Source organism: Daldinia vernicosa (genome assembly GCF_022497035.1).
Source record: "Daldinia vernicosa strain CBS 139.73 unplaced genomic scaffold F5Y00scaffold_14, whole genome shotgun sequence".
Taxonomy (NCBI): Eukaryota; Fungi; Ascomycota; class Sordariomycetes; order Xylariales; family Hypoxylaceae; genus Daldinia; species Daldinia vernicosa.
This window is the reverse complement of record NW_025953930.1, coordinates 301,079-318,019: the sequence shown is the minus strand read 5'-3', so window position 1 is coordinate 318,019 and position 16,941 is coordinate 301,079. Positions and strand designations below refer to the sequence as shown.

Below are 16,941 nucleotides of genomic sequence, written 5' to 3'. Positions count from 1 at the left end.
GTAAGTGGGCTAGATGGTCTATGTTGACTATAGGGCTTGCCCGTGGCTGTAGAGTTGTTGGTAAACAATACATACCTAGGTGTCTTATGTACATGAAGAGCAAGTCTCCTCCTTCCGCTGCGAAGGTTCGAACAGAATTACTTAGCGAAAACGAAGTATCACCGTATGATCTCATCTCAAGCATTACTAGAGCCACCCTACCCTGGCTTATAGTCAATACCGAGATATGTTAGGTAATGAAATATACCTAACCTACCTGGTAACTATGTCTAAGAAGCCAAAGCGCTTGGCATGAACGCTGGGAAGGTAACATAAGCACAATATTAGGTATATAAGCAGGCAAGTATGTAACAGTCACGCCGCTGCAACGGTGACGGGGACGAGGCATCAATCAACAACTCCTTAAATATAAACACAACAACAATCACGGATAAACAAATTTTCTTTCTCACACGCCAATCAGTTACAACGGTATTAGATGAAAAGAATTAGAAACCGCCGTATCAATTATCTCGTCCGATTGGTACCTAATGAATATCGGACTACCTATACTGCAGCTGGGAATAGGGGCGTGCGTGATGTGACTGACGCTCGTGTTAAGGGGTCGGTGTGCTGATCCCGGAGAGCATAAATCTTTCTTGGTGTTTTCCGCTCGAACCCTAAGATACATGCGATATAGGGAGTCGGTATACCCTAGTTCTCTGCGTGGTGATATCCACTCTAAGGCTAGTCCCCTGAGCGGTCTCCCTTATTTAATGGTACATAGATTAGACATCCCCCAGCACGCGTGTGGCTCGGTGTGATCAAACGCACTCCTGGCAGACTTGAGTTGCGCTGTCACTTCAGTCACTATCTCCGTCATCTAGAGCGTCGTCGTGATCATCACGAGGTTCGCGGTCCTCTAGGCGGTCGGGATCGTTTTTCTCCTCCTCCTCCTCGTCTTCTTCATCTTCCTCTTCCTCCTCTTCACCGCCCTCGTTCTCTTCCTCTTCTTCATCCTCTTCTTGCTCTGGCTCCGGTTCCGTCTCAGCGTCACTATGTTCGCGCGGTTCATCGCCAACATCTACGTCCATAGCTGAGTCATCAGGCGCGTTAGGCTTCTGTTTCTTCAAGGCGCGTGGCCCTGCTGAATCCGGCTGGCTTGCGGCTGCGGTAGAGGCAGTGGACATGATAGAGGAATTGGGATCCACACCAGCCTTCTCGGCCTTCTTCGCAGCAGCTACTTTCCTGCGGTAGGTGTTACGTTTTGTCGTCTGGGTCTCGTTAAACTCTGGAGTTTGCGTAGGTTAGTTATTAGTAGCTTGCGTCGTATAAAATACGCGAGACAGGGATTAATGCGTACTCTTGAATTCAGCCTCTAGTGTTTCGCAGAAGGAGGGGAATTCTATGTCTTCGAGTGCAGCAAATACATCGGCAGGCATGATAGTCTTCTTGTTAGAGCTTTGCGTGTGCTCGTTTGCTCTATTACCGGGTTAGACATCTAACATAAACCCTTTCCAAAAGCTTCAGTTTTTATGTAGGAACGTACGCGTTAGCAAGGTGGCTAATGAATACAGTAGCGCTCTTGCTCATGGCCAAGATAGCATTTGCTTGGATCTGAGTATTCGGAGGCAGGACACCTTTGGCGAGGCGCATTATTATTGACTTCGGAAGGGTGACATCCTATAATAAAATCAAATGCTCAGTCACGATTCGCGCGATCAAGTTATTTCCTCGCATACCTCAATGGTAACATTGTCCTTGGACGTGCTATCTTTTCTCTCCTTATCTTTCTCTGTAGGCGATGCAGCCTCTGCAGGTCGTTGGGTATCCATCTCTATCGAGGGTGTGGGTTGAGGCTGCGCGGGCTGCACGGGCTTAGATCGCGCAGGAACAGAAAGAATAGGGCGGAGGGAAGTTGAAGAAGTATCGACATCGGCGTCGGAGCCATCGTAGACGAACTGAGCCATGGATAAGTTGCTCTGTCGAGCATTGTCAGTTTTACGGGGCGGCATGGTGCAAGGTTAGTACACCTGGGACCTGGGGGAGACCGTGCAATTGGGGTGCAAAAGCCGTATCGGAGGAAGACGTCACTGGCTATTACGCAGGTCTTGTTGACTTGACTTGCTTAATTGATTATGTCGAAGTGAAGGATGGAAAAGGTACAATTGGTTATATTGCACGGTATGTACGTAGCACTAACGGTTAGTATGTAGCACAGGTAACTACGGATTATTCCACTAGTAGCGCGTGCCCCACGTTTTGACGCGCTCCAGACGCGTAAAGAGCTTTCTATGTACGGAAGTCGCCTTTGAAGGCGACTTCCGTAAGTTAATAAGGTTGGGAAGGAACTTTATTCTTTAGTAACCTTAGCTGGCTGCTACATAGGTTAGTTCTCTCATTCTTTCCTCTTTCTACTATTATCGCGATCTTTATTTTTTTTAATCTTCTTAACATCAATTCTATTGCAAATATCTAAACTGTCCTTTTTTATTAATGTTCAATAATTATTCCACTCTATGAGTAGCATCAAAGCAATGCTCCCTACTAGGTGGTTTAGTTAAGGCAAGCTACATAGGCCTTAAACCGTAGCATTTAAACCACCCTACCTACACCACCTACAACTCAGACTATCAGACCGCTCCAAGATTCCGGGCTCAATAGGATATCATTTTGATAAGCTCAATCTAGCCACCTTAAACAGTCCAATCTTCCAATAAACCCAATGAGGTTCAGTCTTCATATCATACCAGCCAGCCTATGATGAGACTTAGTTATATCTATTTCGGAGTTTTAATCACACACTCAAAGCAACATTCAGCAACTCTACATACCATAAAGGAAATGAGCAAGATGATATCGTGTTATGAAACATATAAATATTAATATTTGTTACTATCAATCACCGGTACTCGGGGAAGGCAAGGCAAAGCCATGCTCTTATAAGGGAACGCGGAACGGCAGCGGAATATACCGCCTAAAACATACCCACTTAAGCAACCCGCCCTGCCGCCCTGGGGAAGAATGTTTGATCGGCTGCAAGGTTAACGGTAGTCACAGACAGGATTACGCACAACGACGAATATCACACGCATGAATCACGAATTTGATGAACATGGCAATAAAACGTGGCAGACACGAGACTCTACGATCGCTATCACTGATCCACGAGATCCCCGGGATACCCCCAGTTGTGGCCGCTCCGTAACGGCCCCATCCTCCCTTTCTGCAATATTGTGATTCGGCATGCCTTTCATTTCGCAGATTCCGGACGGACGGGCGGAAATTTGAACCGAGTCTATGTAATTTCACAACCACGAAAACTTGAGACTAGTACTGGACATGAAGGTAAGAATAATGTTTCACTTTGTTTCAATTAAATTTTATAATGGAATAGTAGGAGGCTTCAAGCCAACTACGAGTGTAGTTCTATCTACAATCCGAATCTAATAAGTCGCTGGGGAATTGAGGATTCGGTAAGTATACCGCTCAAGCCCCTAAAGTCCCATCTCCTTAACCTAGTGGGTTAAACGAGTTCGGGCAGCAATAGGGGGGCTCTTTCTGCCTTGTCGCCCTGCTTTACTTGGGCTTCTCGTAATGCGACGTCGTCATATCTTCAATGACATAGTGATAAAACATCAAGATATTGTTCCCATGCCCAATGCAGAAATGCCATCTTGTCAAATCCCTCTTAGGGGGTGCCATAATGCTTCATCAACAAGCTTCCAGGGTAAAACATAAAAAATCCGGGGTATATCCTCCGTGTCTCGCGTTTCTCGCGTCTTGACGTTCCCAAAAACTCCTAAGAAAAAAAAACAATGCAATTAAAATGATATATTGTTGCTGTCGGCGTTGTGCCACGAAGGCTAGAAATCGGGATGATTAAAAAATGGCATCATGTTAATGCATCGAAAAGGGGCGTGAAGCTGACAAGTGAGGTACCAGGGCCTGCTATTGGCTAGCTAATATGCAGTTCCTAAGCAATGCTGGCCCTAAAGCGACCTGAACGATAAGAGCACTTGGTTCTCTCTGTTCAGTTTCGTTCCGTCGAAGATCCACGTGTGTGATGGTGTGTTGTTTCTTCGGCGGTGCGCAAGGATAGTCGAGCCGGTAATTCTTAACTCCCTGAGGCACGTCCGAGGGCTGAAACAGACGAAGCACGTTTAGATACACCCCCCGGTAAATCTCCAAGGTTTGGATGTACAAACTACAGGGATCGAACTTGGGTATCAAGATAGACGGCAGATCACAATTCTCAGCCGACAGCCAATCCGATTGTGCTTTCATTCCGCCGTGACGGAGGCGGTGATAGGCCCGTAAATTGGTCGTTTTCGCCATAAGATAGTCTTGGCGGCGGCGGAAGCGGTGAATTCGAGTAGATACGATGGCTTCGCGCAAAGCCTTCACTCGAACCCCTAGGAGGCGATGTTTCTACTGCACTGTCCCGCCATGAAGGTTCAGAAAAACTTCTTAGACTATTGCTACGCGATTCTTTCCGACTGCTCATGATCGGCGAATTCGGCGGTAGTTTATGCAATCTTGATGTGTGTCGTCTCGAGGTTGGTAAAAATGGATCGTCTCCAGGAACCGCCTCGTCCGTCAGGCCAGATCGTGCGTTCGGTGCCCGTGCTAACACAGCCCCGGGAATTTGCGGTAAGTCAAAGCTGTTTTTGTCGCCGATAAACGATCTGGGCGATATTACTTCGAGAGACGGTCGAGTGCCGGTTTGATATTGGATTAAGCTTGGGGCTCTTCTGGTAGATGTTGACGTGGATCCGTTGTGTGAGTGAGTCGGCCGAGTCGTAAACTTATTAACCTTCTCTGCCGATCGATTCGACTTCCACGTTGCTATCTCATCGTCACCGATCGGGGTGATGCCTCTGTTAAACATTGGTAATCTTCTCCGCCGGTCTCCCGTGCATAAATAAGCGGCCACTGCAATCAAAACTACACCTGCGATGCTCAGAACCGTACTAAGGACGATGGTTAATGTTGAACTCCCACTTCCGTTATCATTCGAGCTGACACTGCTGGGAGTCGGAGTAGAACTGGTCATCGTGACTGCTCCGGTAGGTGAGGAAACAGGGTTAGAATTCGGCACAATAGCTGCGGTTTTAGAGTTTTCACTCAGTGTCAAGCTGGTAACACTAGACGTGATTTTAGAAGTAAGGAAAGTGGTTGGTGAGGGTATTCTCGCCGACCGAGAATTTGTCGTAATGATAGTCGTGAGCTGTGCCGATGGAGTTTCGGGCAAAGCTACAGCAGTTGGAATAGTTGGCGAAGCGAGAGTGAGTATAGTCGTGCTAACCACAGTTTCAACATCAACAATAGTCGATGTCGCTACTGGATTAGCAGGATTTTCTGCCGGTGGCGATAATTCCACTGGAGGAGTCGGACTTCCAGGAGCGGACGGAGGTGGCGGACCCGGAAGACCGATACCGTCAAAACCTTGTGGACCACGCTCCCGCTTCGTGATGCTTGACGGAGTGGTAACCCGTAACGGAGTGGCTACCAGTGAAGGTGCCAAAGGTTCTGTACAAACAAGTTAGCAAACCGGCTCACAAAGATTGAGTATCACGGAAATCAACACCGTCTGCCTTGAACGAACCCTTCTGGCTGCTCAGACTTGGCGATGGCAGGACTACCGAGGAGTTCCCACTTGGGCCATTCTGACGAGTATCTAATTGCGAAGTTCGAGCTACACCAGGTAAGCCCAGTAAAAGAAAAACCGTAAAAATTATCATAGCGAGCGTCTCCAGTCATCAGTCCCAGCTCAACTGGGCGAATAGCCATCAAAGCTCATCACCACGTTCATCACGTAAATAATCGATGAGAAGTCACATTCAGCCATTGACCCGCCTGGCTGTTATGAAGCATTCGTGGCATGAATTGAGCGAAATGAAGACAAAGAAAACGGCAGCTGGATTGTTAGGGGAAACAGGTAAGAAGAAATTAACTAACACTTAATGAGCGTCTCTCACTCAAGAACTTGTTGGAGTTCGAGGGGCGGCGAAACAGGGAAGAATAAACTTGACATTCAGTCTACAGCAAGTTGGTCTCTTCACGCAAGAAGGGGAAGGGAATCCCCGCTGGAGACCAAGACTTGAAACGAAGGACTGGAGAAATACGAAATTACGGTATTCCACCCATATGTATAAGAGCGAAAAGCTCTATACCCAGGGTGATTTTTTTGCTGCTAGTCGAAACGGAGCCGTGCGCAGAGGAAATCTACGCTAGGGAGAAATGACGGAGAGAGGGGGGGCAAGAGATCTTGATATTCCCACTCGCGTGGAGGAGAGGAGACATTCACCTAGACCGAATTTACAAGGGTTAATAACACACCATACCGTAGAGAAATGTGGGCAGCGCACGGCGAAGAGGGTGTGCGGTTGTAATTAAGAGGGGAGTGGATCTTGGTGCGGCGTACATACGACGTAGGTGTGGTATAGCTTCCCCTTGTTAAAAGCAGGCTCGCACTTACATACACTACACTGCCTATGTATAATGTATGTGAGTCCAGGTATGTTTTCGCGCGGGTTGTTTCGAGAACATGTGTGTGGGTATATATGAGAGACTAATACTAAACCCATCACAGCGATCGACAAGAGCTAACTAGAAGATAATAAGTCGATGAGGCTGGAAACGGGCGAAGAAAAGAAGGCCCATTGCTGCTCGATATGGGGGGGTTCCCGAAGGACTTATTTAGAACCTAGATTCCTTCGTAATTGATCTACTGCAGCACCTTGACCTTATTAAAGGCGGTTGGGACCTTGGGTTTTGGCTTGCAGACGATCGCCGCCGCACGGAAGAACTACTGTTGCTGCACATTGCTGCACCCCATGATACCTCTCTACATGCATACATACCTACATTACCTACATTATTAACATCGATCCCAGATAAGACAGGGGGTTAGCTTAGTCTTAGAGTTGGCGCCCTCGGATAATAGAGAACCTAGCAAGGGTTGCATTTTCTTGGTCAGACCCACGACCGCGAAAAGATAGGTTCTACCTACGAAGAAATCCGTACGGTATCAAAGGTACACTTTGCCCAAACCGTCAGGAATTTCCTAGTACGGAATTCGATTCGAAGGCTTGCTGCTTGTAGCGTAGTGTATGGCGCTTCTCTCCCCCAACCGGCCCCAACTTGGCCCCATCACATCCCACGATTTACGATTTGGGGATTACGGATTACTTACATACACTACATACATACATGGTACACACTGTTCAAAAGTGTGGTTAAGCTCGGCGGGGCCAGTCGACGTCGAGATAATGAGAAACACGGCCCACGAGGCGCCAGGTGTTCGCGGCCCTTCTTTTCGGGTTTTGAGACAAGGCCTTGGCTTGCAGCCTTTCTTCACCTACCTACCTACCTACCTACTCTGGGGGTGCGTTAGTACCTACTGTTTCCTCGTACATAGGGTTTCTCCTAAGATTCAGGTACGCGAGGCATAAATGATAAAGGCTGGCGAATGAGAGATCTAAGACGCACATCGTCCAAGAGTATGTAGGGCCTCATGGATTAGGCGGGGTGGTGTGAGTAAACTAGCCTCAGTCGAGTTTAATAGATAGGTATGCAGGGCCAGAAAAGAAGGAGAGGAGGAGAGGAGGGGTTCTCCGGATCTAGCGAATAGTACCTAGCACTCTCGGGGCCGGGTTGAGCGACTTTTTACAAGTCTCCCCTCGACTACCGAAAACGGGACCTCGCATCGGCATCTCTGTCACAACTTGTGGGAACCGGGTTACACGCTCCCACGCTCCCACGCATTGAGTATATTAGGCAGGCAGGCAGGGTCCGTCAGGCCAATCTGACGTCCCCCCTCCATTCCGGAGCGTCAACGTGCTAGAAACGTGCGTGCTATCGTGAACGTGGGATTCGTCGATCGCGTGTGCGTCTTTGTCTCGGAGGCGTTTGCTTACTCGACTTTGCCTGCTTGGGCTTAATGTAGGTTTAGGAAGGGTAGGAAGGGTAGGGTGAATGAAACCCGCCGCCGTTCCATGTCCTGATTCTACGGTGCATTGGCTGGCTCGCCACTGCATGAGGAATCGGAAGGGCGAGCTAACCAGGCTGAGCTTCTGTCCGTAAATGTGAGTCTAGCATCGTGCAACCTCTTCGGCCAGGTTAAGAGTTCTGCCCTGAGCAGACGAGATGTAACAGCCTCTTTTCATAATTGTCTCTAACTAACAGGTAGTCAATATCTTCTTCTCCGGGTGTCAGTAGCGATATCGGGGGTTGTATGTAGATGGTTGCTTTTTGTTTTAGGATCGGTCTGTATAAGTCAATGTCTCGTCATATCTAACCGGTGGCTTAGCCGGATTTCTACTCCTACGATAATAGAGATCTCGATTGACAACCGGCGTTGTCTCGAATAGAGATTCATATACGTACACACATATGTACGTCATCAATAGTAGGAAAAGTCGAAACAAGCCACAATGCCGTGCTTCGATGTTGTGTTTAAAGACTCGACAACCAAGTTTCGGTTTAATTGTTACCCGACCTTGGGAGGCGTTGCAACCTCCGTTGGCGGTTCGGTGGTTCGTGTGGGCTATACCATTGGGCGATCCCCTTCTTTTCGGACCCCATAGTCCGGAACATTTAATCCTAGGTTTACTTCGATTCCTGATTCCTATTGTAACTACGACACACACCCTGTCGGGCAAGGAAAGCTACCGAGATCTCCTCACCTATCTAGTGTAATCGGCCTGGCGAATAGCAGTAGGTTGAGCCCAGGTGAATGGTTTTTGACGCTTTCAACCCGCAGGTGATGAAACAAGAGTCGGCCGTCGTGTACGGCTGCCATTGGCCTGGTGTGTTGAGCTGCTAATGTGCCCCAGTCTACCTACATGAGCCTCGCCCAACTACATACATTAGTAGATACATGCGACATGTACTTATGCTCGGAGCATCGACAGAAGTGTCGTCGGCTCCGAAATATTGAATCGGCCGTTTATTACCTATTACGAGCATCACGAGAATATTCTGAGCTTCGGTTATGGTGTTGAGAGAGAAAGAAATAAAAATCGATCAAATGACCAGGTCAGAAGAGCGGTCAAGCTTAAAAGATCTCCTGAGGCTCAGAGTATAAGTTGGGCGAATGCCACAATGTAATTTCACGATAGAAATAAGCGTCGATGGCGATGTAACGGAAGACTTCGCGCGCCAGTCTTTTTGGAGCTTAGAAGCTCGAGAATATCTTATGTAACTACCTACCTAGGTTAAAGACTTGTTACGTTAGCCCCCATAATTAACCGCAACCGATCCCGTTAACTCCGTTACTTTTGCTAAAGTACCTACCTACATCTTTACGGGGATCGGCTAGTTCGACTGTGGTCCAAGCTCCGATATTTCATACATAGTAACTACGGAATACCTACATGAAGCAAAAATCGCCGCGTATACTTGCACCAGAGATAAAATGATAATCGTCTTTCTCCAGACAAACCAAAAGAGTCCGTCTTGAGGTACGCGAATAGCTCAGCCACTCTCCCCCCCATAGTATGTAATTATCGTACGAGTAGATGTCATTGCTCATTATCTCCAGATTAACGCTCTAGCTCTCTCTAATGCCTACGACTTACGGCTTACAGCTACGACTGGCTAGTCAGGGGTGTGCTTCCGCCGAGAGGTCTGTTAGAAAGTCAAAGCATACCTACCCTAAATTGTCGTCAGCCTGCTGAGCCGAAGACCGAAAACTCTCCTGTTGATCTCGTAGATATGTGCATACGGAGAATGAGGCAAAGCAAGTTAAAGGGTTAGTTTGCATTTCCTGTTAGGTACCTGTTAGTTAGTTAGTTAGGTAGTTAGTTAGGAGGTAGTTACTGTGTGTATGTCCTCAAGTGCCAGCGAGACACGGTGGAGTAAATCTATCTAGGATATCTCCAACCAAAATTAATGGTGAACGTTTTGAACAAATCAGACTGCTTTAATTTTGAGAGATACTCCACCGTGTCTCGCTGGCACTTGAGGACATATACTAAAGATAGCAAAAGTTGTGGAGATGGCAAGCTCGAAAATGGGAATATCCGTTCTCCCTTTCGCTACTTGTTACCAATTCATGCCGTCTCTCCAAGGTTGGGACGGACAAAGTCATTAATTCTCCGAACCATCGGAATGTTGGTTCAGGGTTCACCTTGCAAGTGGTACCTAATCAGCTAATGTAGGGCTTACACGTCTATATTATACGATATCGACAATGTCCATCACAATCCTCTCGATAAGCAATCTACTTTAGCTGATCGAATAAAGCCGACCACATGATTCAATAGCGAATGCATCCCCGAGGCGTAGCAAGCAAGGGAACGCTACCATAGACTGGGCGGCGGGCTAGATACGTGGATTAAGCATGTAAACGACTTGCTTACATATGGACATGCCTAATGTAAGCCAGCCGATGAATTATCGCGTTGTGTAGCACGCTGCTCAGCCTTGTCTCGGAAGGGCATGAGACAAAGCTGTCCGAGACACGAATGTGTAAGTTAAATTCGTAAATGCGCCTAGCAACCAAGTCTCCGGTACCTAATAATATATAAATACGTTGGAGTATATATCTTAGGTTAGGTACATTATGCAGTCGAGATTACGTGCAAACGCCCTTGCAGCAGCGCGATGCAGCGTACCTGACAGGTCGTGGGGTCGCTCGGCATGTTTGGCTGCACGTCGAATTGATGACGATAGGTACGAAGTATATCGAATCTAATTTAGGTTGTCTGCCGGTCGCCTAACGGGCATTTGATGTAGGTTGTATGTATATATGTAAACACTTAAAGCTTGGCCCGATTATTTAATCCTTTTGCGGATAAGGATAATAATAATAATATATAATAAAGCTCGCTAATAATACGAAAAAGCATGTATTTAGGGGAATATACATACCTACACCTATAAATGTATATGTAATTCTAGGCGCTAGGCAGCCCTACGCGCTAAACTTACCGGTAAGCCACATATGACCCACTCTGTATGTACATCTCTCTCTCCTCATTCGTCTGTTCTCATTTCATCCTTCAACTTCTCAACTTCAATATTGACAAGCCTTACTCCAATATTTCACCGCCAGTCTTACGTTTCCAAATCCTACAAACGTCCCGACGTTCTGGTATGCTTTCGATGGAGCACCCCACAGGAAAGATCCCATGGCCAATATTCGTTCCTGCGCAATAATATGTCTGCCCCTCATGCAAATATACTAGTAAGCCCTACATTATGTTCCTGAAGAGGTCGAAAGGCTAGGGAAATCCCATCGCTGAAGAGCTGTAAATCATAACGCCTTGTTCCGGGCATACATGATCACATCAGGGCTAGAAGCAACATGTATTTCCTGCGTTGCGGTCACGGCATACTACCATATTACTTGCTTCGTATCCTCTAAGTGGATCAGGTATCCGCCCTCATCGCAAAGGTGCATAATGACTCGCAGATCTGCAGCATGGTCCGCAATCACGCAGCTTGCCCCAGGTCGAAAGATAAGTTTCAAGTTCAGCTCGATCTCTCAGCTGCATCACACTGGCCATGCCAACGTCAAAACTCATATGTGATAACAGTCACAAAAGCCCTACCTATATTCGTAGAAGCTTCGTTATACTTAGGCTCTCTCAAGGAAGATGCCATCTAGCTCTCCATTACAGAGGTACCGATAAGACGTAAGGGTGGGTGATCCTACACCAAGACATTCCCTATTCATCCCCAACTCTTTATGGCGATGCCTATATTGCAACCCTACCCTTTGACAAAACATGGCGGCGGTGAAAACTCCAAAACCGGGTTCACGGCTTAGGCAAGCATTCCGATTTAGGACGTAATCGTTCGACAAGACCGAGAGTAACTGCGCCGCCACGGATGCGTAATACGAAGCGCTCGTCTTGATGCCCAACAGAGTTTCCCCGCGTCAAGATGGGTTCTGAGCAGTCATCCTCACTTGGCTTTTGTGCCAGAAATCGTTCGCCGGTATTCGAAACGAGGACCGATGAGGAACAAATTACTGAGATCCCCATCTCTTTCTGTATCTCAACAATATGCTCGCGAGTGGCGCAGATGATCTATCACGCGTCGTCGAACCCAATATCACCGTAATCCTACCTTATGAGTGTAATCACTATGTATATGCCTTCAAGTCTAGACCATGTATAAAGGCCATGGTATATGTGGCAAGAAACTTTATTAGTCAGTTGCGCCGGTGTTACGTCTTATCACCCAAGGCCATGACGCACCGCTCATCGTGAAGGGCCGTTAGGTACCACACAATTCGATATACGAACTACCGTAAGCACAATACTGATTGATGGTAGCATTTGTTCCGTCAGCGTACCGGTGACTCTGGACGCCTTAAATGAGAGCTACTAGTCATTGGTTCCGGTTATTTATCGACGAAAACTTGATTGACTGCGTGGCATAGAGCTACTCTCAACCGGCGACCATAATCACGACTACCGAAATACGTTGAGATATGGATCGCGGAGAGGACTAACTCCCATCACGTAGCGATGCTAACCGATACATCAATGTGAAGAAGCAGCATATTGCGGGCTGGTCACTATAGCTAGCGGATATATTAAGTCGCATTCTTCAATGGCACTCTTATGACAGCGGCTTATTGCCATATACTCGTGCCTATCATGGACGTCTACCGTATCCACATCAGTGGGAAGAAATATATTATCCGGATCTTGAAAACACCACCATACAATCTTGTCCCCCACGAAGTGGCCAATTTGAAAGGCGCCAACATACAAGCTCAACTTGATAGAAGTATAGGTTGAAAGCACAGCCTTGGGTAGCAGCAGCGTAGTTAGATGCTGCCCTTGCTTCGAAGCTAGGGAAATTCGTTATTTATTTCGCCTCGGCGCAATGACGTTCTAATGGACTACTACTAGGTCCTGCTACTGCGTATTGCTGTCGAGCAATAATAGTCACAAGTTGTACAAGCATCGATGTTTTAATAAACCAGCCACCCACACAATCGACAGTACTTAATAAATCGCGAAGCTCGAGCAAGGGGTTTTGCTCATGTGCAGCGCTGTTCTACTGGTTCGAAGCAACAAGGTCATTTCACGGAGATAGAGCGCGGACGCTCGACCCAGGTTAAGCAAACGTTCTTCTAGACCAACCTTCTTTCGGGGATTTTAATTTTACGTTCCATCCCATCCCCAATCCCCCACTTGATCGGTTCACAGGCATGACGTCTCATTGACTACTTACAGTAATATGTAGATCTCCTATGTGAGGTCCACTTTGGAATTAACGGTCGTGCGTTCGTTGCGCGAATCTCGGCTAGCAAGCTACCTATTACATACATAGTGTATTCGTAGTGTAGACTGGTGTCGATATTACTGACTGACAGCCGGATGATGCCGTGACCGCGCGAAGAAACCCTGGTTTACACGCTCCCTAGTGCACGATCTACCTAAACTAACAAACTTGCGTAGTGGGCCGTCGACGATAGTATCAAAATTTAACTTGTTTGACCAAAGTTCCAAGGCGAACGGACATACTAGTCTTCGTTCAGTTGGAACGGCCCGTGATGACGAAAGACCAAGGCTGTGGCGGTCCGAGCCTCTCGAGTTGTTGTTCGCCCTGCTCATCATCGCCCAGGATGGTGAATACGATCCTAAATTCCCAAAAAGCTGGTTCGGCCAACCGTTACCTTTATCACTTGGCTTTCTGCACCCCCCAACCGTTCCAAGCAAGTACATACCTAATTGCCTCTGTATATACCTAATATACTTGTATGCGCTCCATCGACGCCGCCATGAACAAATACATAGATCGAATAAATCCGCCACCGTTCTATACATCGTTCTATTACATACATAGTAAAGTTATATTATACCACTAACAAGGATATCCCACCGGGCGTCCCCCCATTCCGGGCTGTGGCACCGGCGCTACATGCCATTTTCGACTCGCAAGCTTTCCTAAATCGGACGGCTTCGATCGCCACTTAGCTCGAATCGGGAGCTTATTTGTTGAATTAGTCAGCCCCACGTGACTTAGGGATAACTTAAACACCTATAATTTCTTATATTTCTACTTACATATCAAAGTTTTATACTTTAAATATATATACATCTTTATTTCTTAATTAAATTATTTATATAATTATAAACGTTTATTTATTTTATAATAATTAAAAATTTCATTACTTACGTTTTACTATTTAAATTAAAAAATATATTTAATTTTAATTATGTTAAATAAAAAGGTTTATATAAAATTAAATTTACGTTAAATTTATAATATAAAATATTATAAAAAAAACAATAGCTATTTTTATTAAGTTTTTTAAATAGTAAAAATAAAATAATTAATTTAAAAAATTTACTAAAAATAAAAAGTTTTAAAATTAACTTAACTTTAAAAACATTAATATTAAAGGCAAATCTTTTTTATCTTTATTTTTTTACCCGAAAATATTTAATTTAACTAATTATTAAATTAAAAAATTAATAATACAAGTAATATATAATACGCCGTTAAAATTAAAAAAAAATAAAAAATCTTTTAATTATATAATAATTAAAACTATAATTATTATTAAAATTAATTTTATAATTAAAATTAATTAAAAATTTATAAATAATATAACTATTTATTTAAAAATCTTATAAATTTTCGATATATAATAAACGGTTATAAAAAAATTAAATAAATATATTAAAACTATAATATTTATAAAATATTATTATATAACTTATACTTTAATAAGTATTATTAAAGATATATATCTTTTTTTAAAAAAAACGTTAAGTATAAATATATTTTTAAAAAAAATACGGTTATAATATAAAAAGGCTGTTATGCCTTTTTTAAAAACTTTTAAAAATTAAAAAGTTTAAATTTTAAAATAATTTATTATTATAGTAAAAATTTATTAAATTTATTTACTCGAGGCCTTAAATACGGAATATTAATTTAAAGATTTTATAACGGTAATAAAAAATATATTATTAATATAAATTAACGTTATAATAAATCGAAAAAATAATAAAATAATTAATTAATCTTTAATTTTTAAAAATATTACATTAACATTATAATATTACCTAATTAATAGCGAACGTTTATAAAAAAAACTTAATTTTATTAAAAACTTTTTTTAAATTTATTTATTAAAAAAAAAGGAAAATATAATTAATTTATTTAAAAAAAATAATTTTAAATTTAAAAAATTCTTATAACCTTTTATTAATAAAAAATACAATTAAAGTAATTTAAATAAATATAAAAAAATTAATATTATTATTAATTTATTAATTAAATCTTATTTTAATTAATTTAAAAGGAAATACGAAGTTTATAAAAAATTTTACACTTTAAAATAATACTTTTACGCTTTTTTAAAAAAAATTTTTTATTACTTTAAACCTTATAAAAGTTTAAAAACCTTTATTAAAACAAATATAAAAAAACTATTAATAATTGTTAAAATATAAATTATTAAAAAAGATAAAAAAAAAACCGTTAATAAAATTAATAAAAATTAATTAAATAAATAAATTATTAATATTAACAGATTAAATAGTTTTATAATTATTTAATTTTATATAATTTTTTATATTAATTAATATCCTTTTAAAAATTTAATTATTTTAAATTTAAGAATTATAATATATATATTTAATAAAATCTTTAAGTTTAAAAATTTTAAAATAATTTTTTTTAAAGATTATTTATATATAAATAAAAAGTTTATAATTATATTAAAGTATAATAATATTAATATAAAGATTTTATATAAAAGGTTATATATTATATTAAAGTTATTTAACGTTATTTTTTATAAAAATTTTATTTATAACTTAATATTATTAAAAATATTATAAAAATAAAGTTATTAATAAGATAATAAAATTACTTATATTTTTTTAAAACGATTAAATAATATAATTATAAGAAAATTTATTAATTATTTTAATTAATTTATCTTTAAATATATTTTTTATAAAGTTTTTAAAATTATATTTTTTATTTTACGTAACATATTTAACATAATTATTTTATAACCATTTTTTTTAAATATAATAAATATTTAATATTTAAAATTAAATTATTTAAACCTTTAAACCTTTAAAAATCTTATAAATATAAGTAAAAAGGTAAAAATTAAAAGGTTTATTATAATTAAATATAAAGTTTATAATATAATTAAAGTTAAAAAATAAATTAATTAACGCTTTAAAAAATTTAATAAATTCTTTAAAGTTTAATTAATATTTAATTTTTATTTTATTTTAAACGTTAATAACGTTATAAACTTTATATTAATTATAAATAAATAAATAAATATAATTTTTAACTATTATTTTTTTAATAAAATTAAAAAGATTATTATTTTAACGTTAAAAGATTTAATAAATAAATTAAAAACGTAATATAATATTATATTTAAAGTATAAAAATTTAATAAAGAAATTATTAAGGTAAAATTAACAATAAAAAAGTATTTTAAAAGTTTATATATAAAAATTAAACCCTTAACTAATTATACATAAGTGTAAAACGGAGTCGCCGAACGTTCGGGGGGTGTAATAAAGGATAAGGTAAGGGTTATAAAGGCTTATTTGAAATTGCCTATTTTCTTATGGCCTAAGATATATAAGGCAGCTATTTACCTATACAACAGGATTCCCTAGCACACACATCTCTGCTCCCTAATTAAGCTATTCGTACAGCTATAAGCGTTTACCTACTTTGTGACATCATTGCTGTTTTAGGCCTGACGTATCTCGTTTCCACCCCTTTTCTTGCTCCCAAACCTTTCAACTTATATTAGCCAATCAGATATACCCTATAATGACGTCTGTTATAGCCCGCATGCCGTGGCGGCAGGGGGGATGTTGAGATGAAGATTATGTAGTTAGATATTTACGTAACTATGTGAATGCATACTAGTTTCGATTCTATAACTATAGCATCTTCATTCTAGTGTACGCACATATGTAGTGTATAATATTCACGATG

General features: G+C 41.4%; 3 protein-coding genes across 3 annotated transcripts; 1 reads left to right on the top strand and 2 right to left on the bottom strand.

The window, feature by feature from the left end:
* Positions 1 to 459: 459 nt before the first annotated feature.
* On the bottom strand, positions 460 to 2,246 carry F5Y00DRAFT_32960 (histone-fold-containing protein). The gene is made up of 4 exons (XM_048013489.1): positions 1,722 to 2,246; positions 1,529 to 1,662; positions 1,343 to 1,461; positions 460 to 1,270 (listed from the first exon to the last, which is right to left on the bottom strand). Exons 1-4 carry the CDS (start codon positions 1,992 to 1,994, stop codon positions 843 to 845), a joined length of 954 nt encoding a protein of 317 aa, XP_047866465.1. The 5' UTR covers positions 1,995 to 2,246; the 3' UTR covers positions 460 to 842.
* A 1,585-nt stretch (positions 2,247 to 3,831) lies between these two features.
* On the bottom strand, positions 3,832 to 5,949 carry F5Y00DRAFT_32958 (uncharacterized protein). Its single transcript, XM_048013488.1, has 2 exons — positions 5,588 to 5,949; positions 3,832 to 5,511 (listed from the first exon to the last, which is right to left on the bottom strand). The coding sequence occupies exons 1-2, from the start codon at positions 5,721 to 5,723 to the stop codon at positions 4,235 to 4,237; spliced, it is 1,413 nt and encodes a 470-aa protein (XP_047866464.1). The 5' UTR covers positions 5,724 to 5,949; the 3' UTR covers positions 3,832 to 4,234.
* A 1,059-nt stretch (positions 5,950 to 7,008) lies between these two features.
* F5Y00DRAFT_232611 (uncharacterized protein) lies at positions 7,009 to 7,812 on the top strand. The gene has a single exon (XM_048007181.1). It carries the CDS (start codon positions 7,095 to 7,097, stop codon positions 7,434 to 7,436), a length of 342 nt encoding a protein of 113 aa, XP_047866463.1. The 5' UTR covers positions 7,009 to 7,094; the 3' UTR covers positions 7,437 to 7,812.
* The last annotated feature ends 9,129 nt before the right edge of the window (positions 7,813 to 16,941 follow it).